Source organism: Rhinatrema bivittatum, chromosome 3 (genome assembly GCF_901001135.1).
Source record: "Rhinatrema bivittatum chromosome 3, aRhiBiv1.1, whole genome shotgun sequence".
NCBI classification, from domain to species: Eukaryota; Metazoa; Chordata; class Amphibia; order Gymnophiona; family Rhinatrematidae; genus Rhinatrema; species Rhinatrema bivittatum.
The window spans coordinates 191,452,382-191,468,915 of record NC_042617.1 but is presented as its reverse complement, the minus strand read 5'-3'; the positions used below and the strand labels follow the sequence as shown (position 1 = coordinate 191,468,915).

The 16,534-nt window shown below is 46.1% G+C and overlaps 1 protein-coding gene across 1 annotated transcript in view; it reads right to left on the bottom strand.

Moving 5' to 3' along the window:
• ADGB (androglobin) overlaps positions 1-16,534 on the bottom strand; it is a 790,434-nt gene that overhangs the window by 115,172 nt on the left and 658,728 nt on the right. The window contains exon 28 of the mRNA XM_029594040.1: positions 13,990-14,141. Within this exon, the coding sequence (XP_029449900.1) occupies positions 13,990-14,141 (152 nt within the window). The remainder of the gene's footprint in view (positions 1-13,989; positions 14,142-16,534) is intronic.

Genomic DNA, 16,534 nt, shown 5'->3' with positions numbered 1-16,534 from the left:
AGAAATTCTCCTTCAGTTCTGCCATTTGTTCCTTTTGAAGTGGCTCATCCAGGTTAGAGAACTGCTGCCAGACCCCATGAACCCAGGTCACTGCTTCTGGAAGTTCATGATCCTTGCAGCCTTGATTACCTTGCTTTCTCTTTCTGAAGGTTTGCTCAATCTCAATTGCAACTGGTGACTGTTCCTGAGTCTCTTTCTTCTGCAGTGGGGCCATTATATCTGCACCGTGATATCTCTGCAACCTGCAGGGATTCTGGAACTCTCTAGACTGGAGTTGGCCCCTCTGGCTTTTCCACCTGGACCGGGCTCTCTGGCTTCATCATTTCCTCAGTCCTCTCTACCATGGTTTCCAGCTGCTTCTCCACCTGCGGTGCTGGCTGTTCATACGGCAGCTCCTGCACCAGTCTCTGTAGTCTCTGCTGCCCTTCTCTCAGGGTCTGCATCCGCTGCTGACATGCTTTCTGATGGGTTTTAAAGCAGTGTTCAAGCTGCTGCTGTCACTCTAGCAAGAACTGACACAGGGTTTCCATTTCCTCAATGCATCCTGGTAGCAGCTTTCTGTTAGGATTCTGCTCATGGCCCTAGCCATGAGCAGCCTCTTACCTTTACTGCCAGCCTGCCCATTGCTCCTGATGCCACCTCTGTGGCCTGGAGGCTGCCCACGCCTTCCTTGTTGCATGGTGGGCTGTGCCGCCATGCTTCCTTGTGGCCTGGAGTCTGCCGATGCTGACCATCTTTTTCATGGGGCCTGGAGGCCGCCAACTCCAACGCTCCTCTTCCGCGGCCCGGAGGCCGCTGTCAACCAGGTTCTCTTCCTGCGGCAGGAAGCCATCATCTTCTTCCCTTCTTCAAGGCAGGGAGCTGCTGACATCGGGGCCTGCTCCTTCCCTCACGACATGGATGCCGCTCTCCAAGGTCCTGGCCCCTTCCTCCTTAGGCGCGCGGAAATGCCTCCTTCAGCTTCTAAAAGGCCAGTGGTGGGAGTTGCCCGCGGCCCCATCTGATGACCTCATCCGGGTATTTCCTCTTCAGTCCTATAAAAGGGCTCAGTCTTCAGTTCACCATCACCTTCGCAAGAAGCTGCCTGCTCCTGGAGTCTCTTCTGTTCCAGCTCTTCTTTCAGGAGGCTCTGATGCCCATCTTCACTTCTTCAAGGCATTCTGTTCTTCGTGGGATCCTTTGTGGTTCCTGATCCTTTGTCTTCATACTTGTTCCATGTCCTGGTCTCTCGTTGGATCCTGTGTCTCCGTCCACAGAAGTCTCCATCCACAGATGTCTCCGTTTACAGATGATCTTGTTTCCAGATGTCCTGTCTCTCCTGATGTCTTTGTCTCAGATCTCCCTGTTCGCAGATGTCTTCATCTGAAGAAGTCCTCGTCACTAGACGTCCAGTTGCTCTGTCCCTCGGTGCCTCATGATGCTCTTTACTGAGTGCCCTGCAGGTCTGAAGTCCTGGCGTTTGGATGTTTCATCCTTCTGCGCCTCCTTGTTGCTCTTGATTGAGTGCCTTGGGGGTTCGACGTCCTGATGTTCTTGTCTTGGATGCCCCAGATGAATCTGCCTTCAAATGTCCTTGTCTTTAGATGTCTCCGATATCCTTGTCTCCAGATTATCCCCAAGTCTAGTCTTCAGATGTCCTGCCTTCAGGCATTCTCCATTTCTGGCTTTCTTCTGGAAGCCTTGTCCTCGAATGTTCTGGTTCCGGATTCGACTCCTAGCAGCCTGCCCTCCTCTGTTTCACTTCGAGATGATGTTCTGGAGCATTTTCCTCACTGGGGATGCGTTGATCATGCTGGGTCACTGGAGTCCGATGTCCAGGTTGGAGGTCCCTTCGAGTGCCCGGATTCCTCTTTATGCCAAGTTTTATCTCTGCTGTCTTCTGTCCACTCATCAAGTATCCTCGTTGATGTTCCTGATGTGTCTTGTCCCAGCCTAAGTCACAGTCTTGCCTCAGTCTCGTCACAGTCTTGCCTCAGTCTTACCTAGTGTCTTTGCCAATCTTGTCTTCAAGGATCGTCGTCTGTCCATATCTTCAAGTACCTTCTTCTGACCATGTCTTCAAATATCTTCGTCTGACCACGTCTTCAAGTATCTTCGTCTGACCATGTGTTCAAGAATTTTCATCTAGTTCCATTACCATCACCTGTCCTTGACCTCTGTCCATCCTGTCGCATCTCCTGCTTGCAGGCGGCAGGTCTGAAAGGGCTATTGAGTGGCTGTAGGGCTACCCCAGAGACCAGCATTGTGGTGTTGGGTCTCTTCTGATGCGTTCAGGTTTGGAAGAGGTCAGAGCTCCTGGTCTTCAGTCTGTCAGCCCGTGCTTGGACACTTCCTACTTGCCTTGGCGCTTCCACGGAGCTCCTCTGCAGTTGTACCATGGTCCAAGGGCACACCAACCTCTCTGGAACTGGGACCGCTCCCTAGCACTCCTGCAACATTTCTTGGCTGCCCAATCTTTTCCCACTGGCACAAAATTTTTCCTTTTCTTCAGGGAAGCATGGAGGTAGCACAGGGGTTTTCTTAAGGGCCATGCCCTGTTCAAGAATGCACACCAGAAAACCGTTCCTGCTTATTTTTTTTTACCATAAATGAAAAATGCAACACAAAACAAACTCTTTGCTTGTCCAGCACTTACTGAGTTTTGTGTATTATCTACCTAGGAAGAATTACCTTCCTTAGCTCATTATAATTCCAAACTTTTAGGTTGTAACTGTAACCAGGCCTGTAGGAAATTTTCTTCCCTGTGTATACTTTTCACACTGTTTATCTGGTCAGTGCCTCCTGTGGCCCAGATTTCACAGTTTAGGGAACAATTGTCTCTTTCCTTTCTTCTTTTCTGGTTAGAGCACTGCTCTGGGTTGCTCTTTCACTCAGAGATTCCTGTAACTCCAGGTTCTGCTCAGTATAACTGTTTTAAAGCAAACAGGTTTTCACACATTGAAAACATATTCTTTCTCTCATTCCTCTTTCTGGAGGCTTGGGACTCTGCCTGTGCAGTCGTGTAGAGCAGAAAATCCCCAACCTGACACCATATGTAGTAACAAACCAGATCAATTAACAGATCATCAACGAAGGTTTAAAATATTAGATAAGTCAAAAAAGGGAATCTCATGTAGTATAGCATGAGTGGTTTACAGCCTGCCAGAGAGCAAATACATGCAAGACGCTGGCTCTTCTTTGCACAAAACTTTATTCTTCATAGCATTTAACATAAATCTGAAACTGCTTACATAAACAAAGAGGTATTTATCCAGAGCTGCCTTCTCCTTATCTTCCCAGGGCCCTCTTTTGCTCTCTAAGTCTAAGCTATATTCCTGCTCAGAGGAGCTACTCTGCACCCAGAATGCTTTGCCTTAAGATGGGCCAGGACTAGAGCTCTGGGACCAGTCCTTTAAGGTGTTCTGAAGGTTTTTCTGACATACTCTGCTACCCTGCCCAATACACAGATACTGAGGTATACAATGGCCACCGAAAAAAAACAACAAGAAAACTTGAAAAACAACCAAAAACCCATCTAGTTGAACCTCTGAGGGGTAAGATAAAGTGAACCAAGAGATCCTGTAATGAAAACAAGCAAAGCTTTTTACAAAAATCATTACAGAGAAAGTGGCACGACCATTGGGCTTCACAGAAAAAAATAAGAACTTAAGGGAGCCCCACATGACATCTGTGATGGCATACACATGCCTAATAGAGCATGGTAAAAAATTCTAGAAGTTATGAAGTAAACTTCAACTTGCTTGTTTTATTTATGAAATCCCCATCCCAAGGGAGACGGAGGTTAAAGAGCATGTTACTATTTAAGTGAACTGCAGCAGAAAAAAAAAGAGAACAATGCAGCTATGTAACAAAAGCCACCCGCCCAGAAAAACCAGAATTAGATTGAAAAGGTTACCAGACCCTTTGCTATGAAGGTACTTAAATGACCATTGCATTCATGAGTCAGAGGCTTGTAAGGGAATTTGCATGTCACAGTCCCCTGGACTACTGTTGGTAACTTGCAATGAAATATCACTTTAAATCATATAGAACTATGCTTGGAAAAGTCCTACATTGGAGAATTCTGAATGAAAGAGGGATTTATGAGAGAAATGTACTGAAAAAACAGTCCTAGGAAACAGATTATGTCCCTGACTAACTAGGGGAGGCAGACCCTTCGGTATCCAGTTCTGAGACAACAGAAAAAAAATGCAGGCAGGATGGAAGGGTGTGCACATATTCTCTTTCCATGGTCCTGCTGGGTCAGCTTTTTGGCAGAGAAGGTGACTAATCCAGGCTCAGTAACAGTGAATGACTGGCCATGAGCTTAGCGGAGCTAAAATCACTGAAAACTGAGACTGTGGAGGGCCTGAATCCCTGAACACTAAATAATCCGTGGGCCTAGTGGAGCTGTAAACCCAAGTCAGGGAAAACCCACCTACCATCTACCAAGGGAGAAGAACAGAGGACAGCAGTAGATCCTGAGGTGGAGCAATTCCCCAGGAGGAAGGGGACCCCAGCAGAAGATTGGGAGGGGACTCCAGCAGCAGATCAAGCATTCCCTCAGTAGTGTGTGGACCCTAGCAGCAGATCAGGAGGTGACCCTGGGTCCTCCTTGAACAAGGGGAACCCAGTGGCAGATCAAGAGGTCCCCCAGGAGGATATGGACCACAGTGGCAGATCAAGCAGTTCCCCAGGAGGGTGTGGACCCCAGCAACAGACCAGGAGGCAGAGTCAGGTCCCCAGGAGGGCTTGGACCCCAGCATTAGCCCAGACCTTTCACTGGAATGGAAGCAGCACCAAGGAGATGGCAGTGGTTTAGATACAACGGATCCCCCGAGGACAACACTATCCACCAGGTCAGTTGCATATTTTTACATTGGTGAGACCTGGGGATAGAAGGGGAGGATAACTTGATTAAGCAGGAACTCAAGAGATCCCTTCTAATCTATATGGTGGTATCCTGTGGGGGCCAACAACACCAACCTGCCAAATATTAAATGTTCTTGCTACCTTGTAGAAATGTATATAGTTGTGTGGCCTGCGTCTATTAACCACAAGTAGATAAGTGTGCTGTTTGACATCCTATTAGCAAAGTACATAATCATGTAGAAATGCATACTTATATAGTCTAATAAACCTGTATATATTTGTACATGCTGCCAGCCTTGTTCACAGTCCCATTTGTTTTTCTGGGGTGATGGGAAGGAAATCCCACCCACTAACACCTTCTTCCTAAGGTGGATGCCCCAGGTGCCAATAACGTGAGGTCCGACGGAGTCTGCTCTAGTTGGGGCTCCTGCCAGGTCAGTCCCGGACCCAGGAATGCCCCATAAGGTAAGCAGTCAAGGGGGTGTTAGATAAATATTTGGAGGAACAGCTGGGATGAATTAGATTAATTTTGATTTTTCTTACTGTGAACAGGCAGATTGGGGAAAAATGGCTACCAAGGATGTACTGGTATTGAAAAATTAGTGTAGAGATGAAGGTGTTAACTTATCATGGGCTATGTTGGTGAACTGTGTCCCCAAGGACATGGAAGCTGCCATTGAGCAGGCCCTAGAATATCTCCAGGTGCTCTGGGCAAGTAAAGGTTAGGGGGAGATTTTATGATGATGCACAGGGGAATGGGAACATTTTTTGTACTTACTCTATCGATTTAGATCCTAACAAATCAACCCTTACAGTTTTGCTGGGTGAAGAGTTATATGTTTCCTTAGTCAGTATGAGGTGTAAAGTATCTGTTCCTCTTAACCCCAGTGGGAGGGTGGATGTTCTATCCCAGCCTCCTGGTACTTGGCAAGAAAATTTACAGGCCTATTAAGAAGTGAGTGAAAAACTCTGCAGGATGTAGCAAACATTCTGCCCCTGGTGGGACAGTCAGCTTATTCCCCTGATACACTGATTGGTACCATGGGGAAGTTGTTAGAGAAGTGCCTTCAGCCCCATTATGACACCAGCCCATACAAGAGCTTGAGATTCTCAGGAGTTGAGCCCACCCCACCAGGAGAGGAGGAATCTGACCACTGTATGGTCTTTGCCCTTCAGAGGCTACAAGAATGGCAATATACTGAGTTGGAGAAAATGTAAAGGGTGGTAGAGAGTTTGTGTGTCCCTGCCCTTGATGCAGTAATATTTATGACCCTTTCTAAGCCTGATGCTACTGCCCAGGATTTCTTGGACATTTTAGAAGGCATGTATGGTAGTACATGCAGAGGCCTGGGGAAAAGCTCCCTCAATATGCATCCCATCTACAGAGTGTCCTACTGAAAGCTGTGAGGAAGGGGGAGATCATGGCATAGGACATAGACAAGGATCACATTGAACAGAGAGTCAGGACCTTATACTCAGATGTGACTGTGGTTAAAATTGGGTTAGTAGAAAAGAGGAGGGACCCTCCTCCCTTTGCTATTGTAATGAGGGTGAGCAGGGAAGAGGAAGACCAAGAGGCTATGAGGAACTCTATAAGTCACCCCAACAGAGAGGGACCCCACCTCAACCTGGAAGGGAGAATAGTACCAGTGGTTAAGAACCTCCAGGATCATCCAAAACCCCCTGCTATGGTTCAGAATCCACAGGAACAAAGGAGTGGGAGAGGATACCATGAACCCACCTCAATTCCAGAGGAGTACAAGGCTAGAATCCATGAGTTGGAGTCAAGGCTGGAGGTCTTTCAAATCAGACTCTACTCTCCCCACCAGAGGAACTGGCGAGGGGAAGAACTGCCCAGACCATCCAGAAACAATGCGCTCACATCAGGAAGAAACACTAAGCATTCTGGTGTGTGTCATAGGTGTAGGAAGCCAGGGCACTATAAGAGAGAATGTAGGTTCCCCCTAACTACACGGGGAGGAGTGGGGACATCCCAAAATCAGAGGAGCCATGGAGGATTCAGAGAGGGAGAGCACCCTGGAGTCCTATATGTTGATAGCATTCATTCACCCCAGAATCCATCCAATTGGGTGGGAGGGCCTATGCCTTAGGGGTTATTTTGTGAAGCTGAGGTTAAATATGTTGGGCATATTGTTTCTAAGTAGGGTGTGGCCAAAGACCCTGATAAGATAGCTGCCCTCACCACCTGGCCCTGACCAGTCAACCTCAATACTTATGTTCCTTTCTTGGGTTTAGTGGCTAATACAGATGGTTTGTGAAATATTATTCAAAGATTGTAAGTCCATTGTTGGGGTTGAAGCATGGTTATCCACCCATGAACAAGACTGTGATACATTACAGGAGGACCTTGCAAGACTGGAAGATTGGGCATCCAAATGGCAGATGAAATTTAATGTGGACAAGTGCAAGGTGTTACATATAGGGAAAAATAACCCTTGCTGTAGTTACACAATGTTAGGTTCCATATTAGGAGCTACCACCCAGGAAAAAGATCTAAGCATCATAGTGGATAATACTTTAAAATCGTTGGCTCAGTGTGCTGCAGCAGTCAAAAAAGCAAATAGAATGTTAGGAATTTTTAGGAAGGGAATGGTTAATAAAATGGAAAATTTCATAATGCCTCTATATCGCTCCATGGTGAGACCGCACCTGGAATATTGTGTACAATTCTGGTCGCCGCATCTCAAAAAAGATATAGTTGCGATGGAGAAGGTACAGAGAAGGGCAACCAAAATGGTAAAGGGGATGGAATAGCTCCCCTATGAGGAAAGGCTGAAGAAGTTAGGGCTGTTCAGCTTGGAGAAGAGACAGCTGAGGGGGGATATGATAGAGGTCTTTAAGATCATGAGAGGTCTTGAACGAGTAGATGTGACTCGGTTATTTACACTTTCGAATAATAGAAGGACTAGGGGACATTCCATGAAGTTAGCAAGTAGCACATTTAAGACTAATCGGAGAAAATTCTTTTTCACTCAACGCACAATAAAGCTCTGGAATTTGTTGCCAGAGGATGTGGTTAGTGCAGTTAGTGTAGCTGGGTTCAAAAAAGGTTTGGATAAGTTCTTGGAGGAGAAGTCCATTAATGGCTATTAATCAGTTTTACTTAGGGAATAGCCACTGCTATTAATTGCATCAGTAGCATGGGTTCTTCTTAGTGTTTGGGTAATTGCCAGGTTCTTGTGGCCTGGTTTTGGCCTCTGTTGGAAACAGGATGCTGGGCTTGATGGACCCTTGGTCTGACCCAGCATGGCAATTTCTTATGTTCTTATGTTAAGCATAAGGTGACTGACAAGAGGGAATAATATAAGATATCAGAGTCCTTTGGTGTAAGATGGATTCAAGAATGTGAGGTTGCCTTTAGAAGGACCATGCAGTGTCTGTGTAGTGCACCAGTACTTGCTTTTGCTGACCCAGGCAAACCCTATGAACGGCATATAGATACTTGCCTGGAGGGCTTAGGGGCAGTTTTATATCAGCCTTATCCAGAAGGACTAAGACCTGTGGCCTATGCAAACCGCAGTCTGAGTAAAACTGAGAGAAACTATTCTGTTCATAAACTGGAGTTCTTAGCCCTTAAGTGAGCTGTTGTGGACAAATTCAGGGATTATCTATTTGGCGTTGAGTTTAAGGTGAAAACAGATGATAATCCACTGATTTATATTTTAACAACTGCAAAATTAGATGCAACTGAGCACTGGTGGTTGGCAGCATTATCCCTTTACAAATTCAGTTTGCAGTACCGACCTGGAAGTGCAAATAGGGGCACAGGTGCACTGTCCCGGCAGCCCCACAGGAGTGACACTATCCAGGGGGATTGGTACAGTTTATCAGAGACTGGAGTGGCAGCAGTGTGTAACCAGGTGGGGAATGAGAGTGAAGGTGATACTGAGAACTTATGTCGTGCTGCAGACAGCTTGGGATCTCCCCCGACAGCGTTCCTCCTGCCTACTGTCTTGTTGTGTCTCTGGTCTCCCCTAACATGCCAAGATTGACTTTGCAGGACATTCGACAAGCACAACAGATTGATCCCATAACTGGTGATGTGCTCAGGGTGAAGGAGAGAAATTTGAGGGCACAAGCAGTCCATCAGAGTCACCCAGACTCTGATGCTAATCAGAGAGTGGGATCATCTATTTGTGCGGAATCAGGTACTACACAAAGAAAGGAAAGATGCTAATTCGGTTCATCCCGAACAACTGTGTTTACCTCAAAAATTCCACAGAACTGTGCAACAGTCTCTCCATGATGACATTGAGCATATGGGGGCAGAGAGGGTCCTACAATTGGTGAGGGATAGGTTCTATTGGCCTAAACATGCACAAGACTGAAAAACATTATAAAGACCATACCACACAGAGCAGCAGAGATAATAAACATTACTTGTCAAGATTCTATGGATTTGGTGTGTATAGACTTCTTGACTTTAGAAATGGACTCCCAGTGTAAAGAGAACATACTGGTTGTGATAGACCATTTCACTAGGTATGCACATGCATACACCACCAAGGAAGCAGAGACTGTTGCCTGAGTAATATGGGAGAAATTCTTGTGAACTATGGACTCCCAGCTTAGATATACTCTGACTAGGGGAGGAATTTTGAAAGCAGACTGATTAAAGAGATGTTACAGGTGGCTGGGGGTAGGAGGTCACACACCTCTCCCTATCATCCCCAGGGAGACCCCCAGCCCAAGAGGTTTAACAGGACACTTCTAAACATGTTGAAGACATTGAAGCCAGTTCAAAAGAGGAACTGGAGCCAGTATGTGAGCTATCTGGTGCATGCTTACAACTGGAAATATAATGAAGCTACAGGGTTTTCACTTTACTTTCTGATGTTTGGGTGAGAGGCCCAGTTGGCCAATTTATTTGTGTTTTGGAGTTTCAGTAGATGGGTCATTGTCTCAGACTTTTCAAAGCTATGTGAAGACGCTACAAGAACTGTTGGGGACAGCCTAAAGGTTGACTGCAGAGTCTGCTAGGGATGTGCAGACAAAAAGTTTATGTTCATAAGTCCATAAGTCGAAAAGGGGGGTCAATTTCGGTCAATATGGACATATGGAGAATTCCATAAGTTGAGTCTATGTCCATATGTGCACCGGTTCCCTAAATAAAAATTTAAACCCCTCACCCTCCTTAATCCCCTCCCAAGACTTACCAAAATTCCCTGGTGGTCCAGTGGGGAGTCAGGAAGCCATTCCTCTATTCCTTTGCGAGGAGCACGTGACGGCCGCGTCACGTCGGAGTGACGCGGCCGTCACGTGGTCCACCGCGGTTCAGCTTGGGGAAAAAGCTGGCCAAAAGTTCCGTTTGTGTCCAACGAGGGGTCCGGGAGCGGAACCACGGTGGACCACGTGACGGCCGCGTCACTCCGACGTGACGCAGACGTCACGTGCTCCTCGCAAAGGAATAGAGGAATGGCTTCCTGACTCCCCGCTGGACCACCAGGGAGTTTTGGTAAGTCTTGGGGGGGATTAAGGAGGGTGAGGGGTTTAAATTTTTATTTAGGATCAACGATCACGATTTCCAACGTATTCAACATAGCTATGTTGAATAAGTTGGAAATCCGATCGTTTTCGCCTCATCACTTTTTTAAGTTAAAAAAAAAAAAAGTAGCGTTTTACATATAAGTTCAAAACGAATGCACACCCCTAGAGTCTGCCTACAAACTGAGCCAGGGGAACAAGCACCAATATGACCATAAGGTGAGGCAGAATGATTTGACAGCAGGTGACAGAACTGGGGCTGACTGGGAAATACAAAATTGGAAATAGGTGGAGGTCTACCCCCTATGTTGTTGAAGAAAAACTAAACAACCTGTCTGTTTACCGGGTAAGGCTAGAATGGGGAGAACGACCAGTAAAAACAGTACACAGAAACCATCTCCTGCCCATTAGACAGTTGGTATTTCTCCTAGAGGACCCCCAAGCTATAGTGAACCCCCTCCACCTCGACCAAGAAAAAGGGGAACATTAAGACCTGAAATCCAACCTCATTGGGAGTTTGACAGGAATTCCCATTGGAAACTGATAGGGGCCCCTGAGTATCGACTGGAAGACATATATGATAGATGTGATATTGAGGATTCAAAAGGAGAGTTAGGTTGAGGATATATGAGGTTCACCTGGGAGCCACATTGGAGAGACTGTACTCTTAACCAACAGGCACATGATGGGGATGTAATAAGACAGTTCCCAGGGATGGAAACTCAGGAGATGGAAATCAAAGAAGCTTTCCAGTGTAATGATAGGACTGAGGGTAGTACAGATGTCAAGAAAAGATGGAAAGCCTGAAACCAGAAAGGGAAAGAGGTGCCACAGATTAGATTCACCCCCAGAGAGAATCAGAATCTACAGAGGCTGAGGAATTGGCTCCATTGCCGCCCCAAGAGCTCAGAACAAAAGGTAGGACTGTGACGCTCACAATAAGGTTCACTTATGATAGCCCTGAAAACCCAGTGAATGTCCCCGACAGTAGCACACAAACAGGTGACTGCCTATTACCCAAATGTATTGAAGGAATGCCTTGAGAATTTGGTCTAAAGGGGAGGTGCATGCAAGAGAGTGGCTTCATGTTGAGGACAACAAGAAATTTAAGTGGGGGAAAGTGAAATCCCCCATCTAAAGGAAGACAGAGTTTAAAAAGCATGCTACCATTTAAGTGAACTGCAGCAGAAAAAAGAGGACAATGCAGCTTGAGCCACCAGCCCAGGAAACCCAGAATGAGATTGAAAAGGTTGCTAGATCTCTTACTGTAAAGGTGCTCAAATGACCATTGAGTAGATGAGTCAGAGTCTCAGGTAGGGGAATTTGCATGTCTCAGCCCCCTGGACTACTGTTGAAAACTTGCAGTAAATTATCACTTTAAATCATACAGAACTATGACTGGAAAAGTCCTACATTGGAGAATTCAGAATGGGAGAGGAATTTATGAGAGAAATGTACTGAAAAAAAACAGTCCTAAGAAACAAACAGATTTTCACCCTAACAAGGGAAGTCAGTTTTGAGACAAGAGAAAAAGAAAGTCAGGCAGGATGGAAGGGTGTGCACATATTTTCTTTCCATGGTCCTGTCTGGGTCTTGGGCTTTTGGAGGAGAGAAGATGACCCATCCAAGCTGGGTAACAGCGAATGACTGGCCATGAGCTTAGTGTAGCTAAATTACTAAAAGATGAGACTGTGGAAGGCCTGAATCACTGAACACTAAACAAGCCAAGAGCCTAGTGGAGCTATAAACCCAAGCCAGTCAAAACCCAGCTACCCAGGGAGAAGGAATGAAGGACAGTGGCAGATCCTGAGGTGGAGCGGTCTCCCAGCAGGAAGGGGACCCCAGCATCAGATCAAGCAGCACCCCAGGAGAGTGTGGACACCAGTGGCAATTTGATTGGTCCCACAGGAGGGTGTGGACCCCAGTGGAAGATCGGGAGGTGACCCTGGGTTCCTCTTGAGCAAGGAGCCACAGCAGATCGAGCAGTCCCCCAGGAGGGAATGGACCCCAGCAACATTACAGGAGGCAGAGTCATGTCTCCCAGGAGGATGTGGATCCCAGTAACAGATCGGGAGGCAGAGTAAGGTCCCCAGGAGGGCATGGACCCCAGCATTAGCATGGACCTTTCAGCAGAGTAGAAGAGGCACCAAAGAGGGCAGCGGTTTAGATACAATGGACCCCCCAGGCCAACACTGCCCTCCAGCCCAGCTGCATCTTTTCACATAGGTGAGACTTGGGGAAAGAAGGAGTAGCATAATAATAACACTTGATTAAGCAGGAACTCAAGAGGTCCCTTCTGTACTATATGGTGGTATACTATGAGGGCCAACAACCCCAAATTACCAAATATTAAATGTTCTTGCTACTTTGTAGACATGAATATTGTTGTATGGCCTGAGACTATTAACCATGAGTAGATAAATTGCTGATTGACATCCTATTAGCAATGTACACAGTCATATAGAAATGTATATATTTAGCCTAATAAACCTGTATATATTTGTACATACTGCCAGCCTTGTTCACAGTAGGGATGTGAATCATTTTTTGATGATTTAAAACAATCGTCAGATATATTTTAAATTGTCAATAATCGTTAGAGCCGCGATACAATAGCAATTTCCCCGATTTATCGTCAAAAAATCGTAAATCGAGGGAGGGGGGAGGGTGGGAAAACCGGCACACCAAAACAACCCTAAAACCCACCCCGACCCTTTAAAACAAATCCCCCACCCTCCCGTACCCCCCCCCCAAATGTTTTAAATTACCTGGGGTCCAGTGGGGGGGGTCCCGACGCAATCTCCCGCTCTTGGGCCACGGCTGCGTTAATAGAAATGGTGCCGGTGGCCCTTTGCCCTTACCATATGACAGGGCCGGCACCATTTTGGTTCCTGGCACCCGACGTCATGAGTGCAGGAGATCGCTCCCGGACCCCCGCTGGACCCCCAGGGACTTTTGGCCAGCTTGGGGGGCCTCCTGACCCCCACAAGACTTGCCAAAAGTCCAGCGGGGGTCCGGGAGCAACCTCCTGCATGCAGGCCATATTGCCAATATTCAAAATGGCGCCGGCGCTACCTTTGCCCTCACTATGTCATACGGGCGACGTCGGCCCGTATGACATAGTGTTTTAAAGGGTTGGGGTGGGTTTTAGGGTTGTTTTGGTGTGCCGGTTTTCCCGCCCTCCCCCCTCCCCCGATAAAACGATTTTTTAACCAAAAAAACCATGACGATCAGATTTCCCCCCCCTCAGCCAAAATCGATCATTAAGACGATCGATCACACGATTCACATCCCTAGTTCACAGTCCCATTTGTTTTCCTGGGGTGAAGGGAGGGAAATCCCACCCACTAACACCTTCTTCCCCAGGTGGAGGCACTAGGCACCAAGAATGTGAGGACTGATAGAGTCTGCCCTTAGTGGGCTCCCGCCAGGTTGGTCCTGGACTCAGGAATGCCCTGTGAGGTAAGCAGTCAAGGGGGCGTTACATTTATTTAAAAAATGAATATGCCACACATAAAGCCGCAGCTCAAAGAGGTATATATATATTGGATAAATTTAACCTCCCCCCCCCCACCCGGTGAGGACTCCATATCCTGTTTGTCCTTCGAGAAAACACTAAAGTAATTGTCTTACCTGTGATGTAGTTAGTGAATGCTCAGGGATGATATAATTTGTTAAAATATGAATGTCCTGTCCACTGTCAGGCCTTGAAGGTGTCTTGCTGTCGTTTATATTAGGGCTGTTTCTTTCTTTCTTTGGCGAATTTATTCCTTCACTTCTGCTGGCTATTATTGAGATACAAATTAAAACTTATGAGTTCGTACAAATTTTTTCAAATTTGTGTCATGATGGAAAAACTACATAAAAATTAGGGTAATTTAAAAAAGAATTTTGTGGGTAAAACAATGCATTACTTGTAAAATAGGCTTTTGGAAAATTTGTATGTGCACAGCACACTTTCGCACAGCATATATCAGACCTAGGAGTCACTATAGACAATTGCCTCAACCTCCAAAGATTCATAGGCTTGACAATGAAAGAGTGCTACTTTAAACTTAACACCTTAAAAAAACTCAGACCTCTCTTCCACCTTAACGATTTCTGTATGGTACTGCAATCCACTATACTTTCCAAAATAGATCTATTGTAACTCCCTCCTACTCGGTCTACCCAAAGCCACCATTAAACCCCTTCAAATGCCGCTGCCATAATACTCACTAACTCACGCAAAGTTGACCACATCACCTCCATCCTCAAAGATCTTCATTGGCTCCCCATCTACCAACGCATAACATACAAAATACTCACTATCATACATAAAACTCTTCACAACTAGAACATGCACTGGTTGAATGACTCTATTCATTTCCATACCTCTAATAGACCTACCAGATCCTCTTATAAAGGCACCATTCATACTCCCTCTCCACCTCAACTCCACAAAAGAGCGTGCCATATCCATTGCAGGCCCTTACGCCTGGAATTCCATGCCACCTGTACTCAGAGAGGAGCAATGCACACAGAAATTTAAGAAAAAACTCAAAACATGGCTAATTAAACAAGCCTACCCTTATCCTCTGCGTATCCTAGTCTTCCCACAGCTTATCCCCCGCTAATGCATTTGCCCACCCTTTGTTTCACCCCTAGAGAAATTTGCCCACCCTTTGTTTCACCCCTTGAGAAATTTGCCCACCCTTTGTTCCCCCCCCTAGAGAAAATTTCTTCCCTAGAGAAACTTTTCCCCATAGATCCTGAAACCTTTCTTTAAATAAATAAATAAAAACTTCCTGTGTAGGTCCAATACACATGTACTTTTATCCTCACACAGAGGGTGTGGATGTTCCCAACACTTCCCCCAGGAGATGTTCCTGGGGGCAGGGTTGGGAACTATGCACATACTTTTTTATTTCCAAAAGTATGTGCGCAGATTTTGCCGGGAAAAAGCTCCAGGACAAATTTGTGTGTGGATACTTTTCCTTATATGATTTACAAAGTGAAAGTATATATATGTAACCTGGGCACCTTTCTGGGTTACCAGTAAGCCCTGGAAGTATACATGCTAGTACAGTTAGAGAGAGAGAGAATTAGGGGGAGGATCCATTCATTTGGCAGCTCTCCCACTGTGGGGCTATAATGGATATCCCCTGCAGGAGGTTTTATAGCAGGACTATGAGGACAATCTTAGTTGAAAGTCTGAGAGGAAGGTTGGAGCTCTTCTTGAGTTATATTTTGGGCCTACATGGAGCCTTGAGACCATCTGAGATCCTCCTGATTGGGTCTGGGTATTCCTGCTTGTGCGCTCCTTCAGAAGTACAAAGGGCGTTCAGGGAATAATTTGGACTTTTTTTGTGATACGAGACCTGCTGAACACCTGGGCCTTTCTGAGTCACAGGGATTGGGGAACTCTTTTTTGAAGACGTCCAGGGATAGGGAAGACCTGCCCATCCGAGGTGGTGACCTGTTGCAGGTGTATTCGGTGTTATTATCTTTTTGGGTCAGAAGAAAGTTTATTTCCAAGATCTGGGAGAAAGTGTTTTCCACCCCTCTTCCTACCCATCAGTGTATCTGTGAAACTTGCAGTTCCAACAAGGATCCCTTCCACAAGGCATCCCATCAAGATCTAGTACATCTGTGAATAAGAAATCATTTTTAATTAGGGAGGATGCCTAATTGGAATCTTCACCAAACCTTGAGGACAGAGATAAATTCACTCTCTGTGCAGACTTAGATTTTTGCCATCTGGTAAGCTTTTCTCACTCACCCAAGGGGCCTTAATCAAAAGGGACCACTGCTCAGCCTAATCCAGGAGGGTGGTTGGCTTCCCGGCCTTGTTAAGAGACTCTTGCACCAATGGAAGACCCAGAATTGTAAATAAAGAGAGAAAGAGAGAGAACTGTGGAGATTAATATTTAATGTGCTATCAGTCCTGAATTGTTTATAATAAAGTTATTTTTGGACACTAATCCAGTGGTCCCTGTGTCTTCTTTGGGCATACAGCACACAGTGTCTAGGAATTCACCTCACCCAGGGAATTCAGAAAAGGAAGTCAGTCACTCCGCACTGGGACCTGAGAGGACTCGTTTCTTCCATCAGTTGAAAGAATCCATACCTTGGGAGGTAAGGAAGACGAAGAGATAGCCAGGGTCCCTGCCTCAAAGTCTATAAATTCTTTTATGGT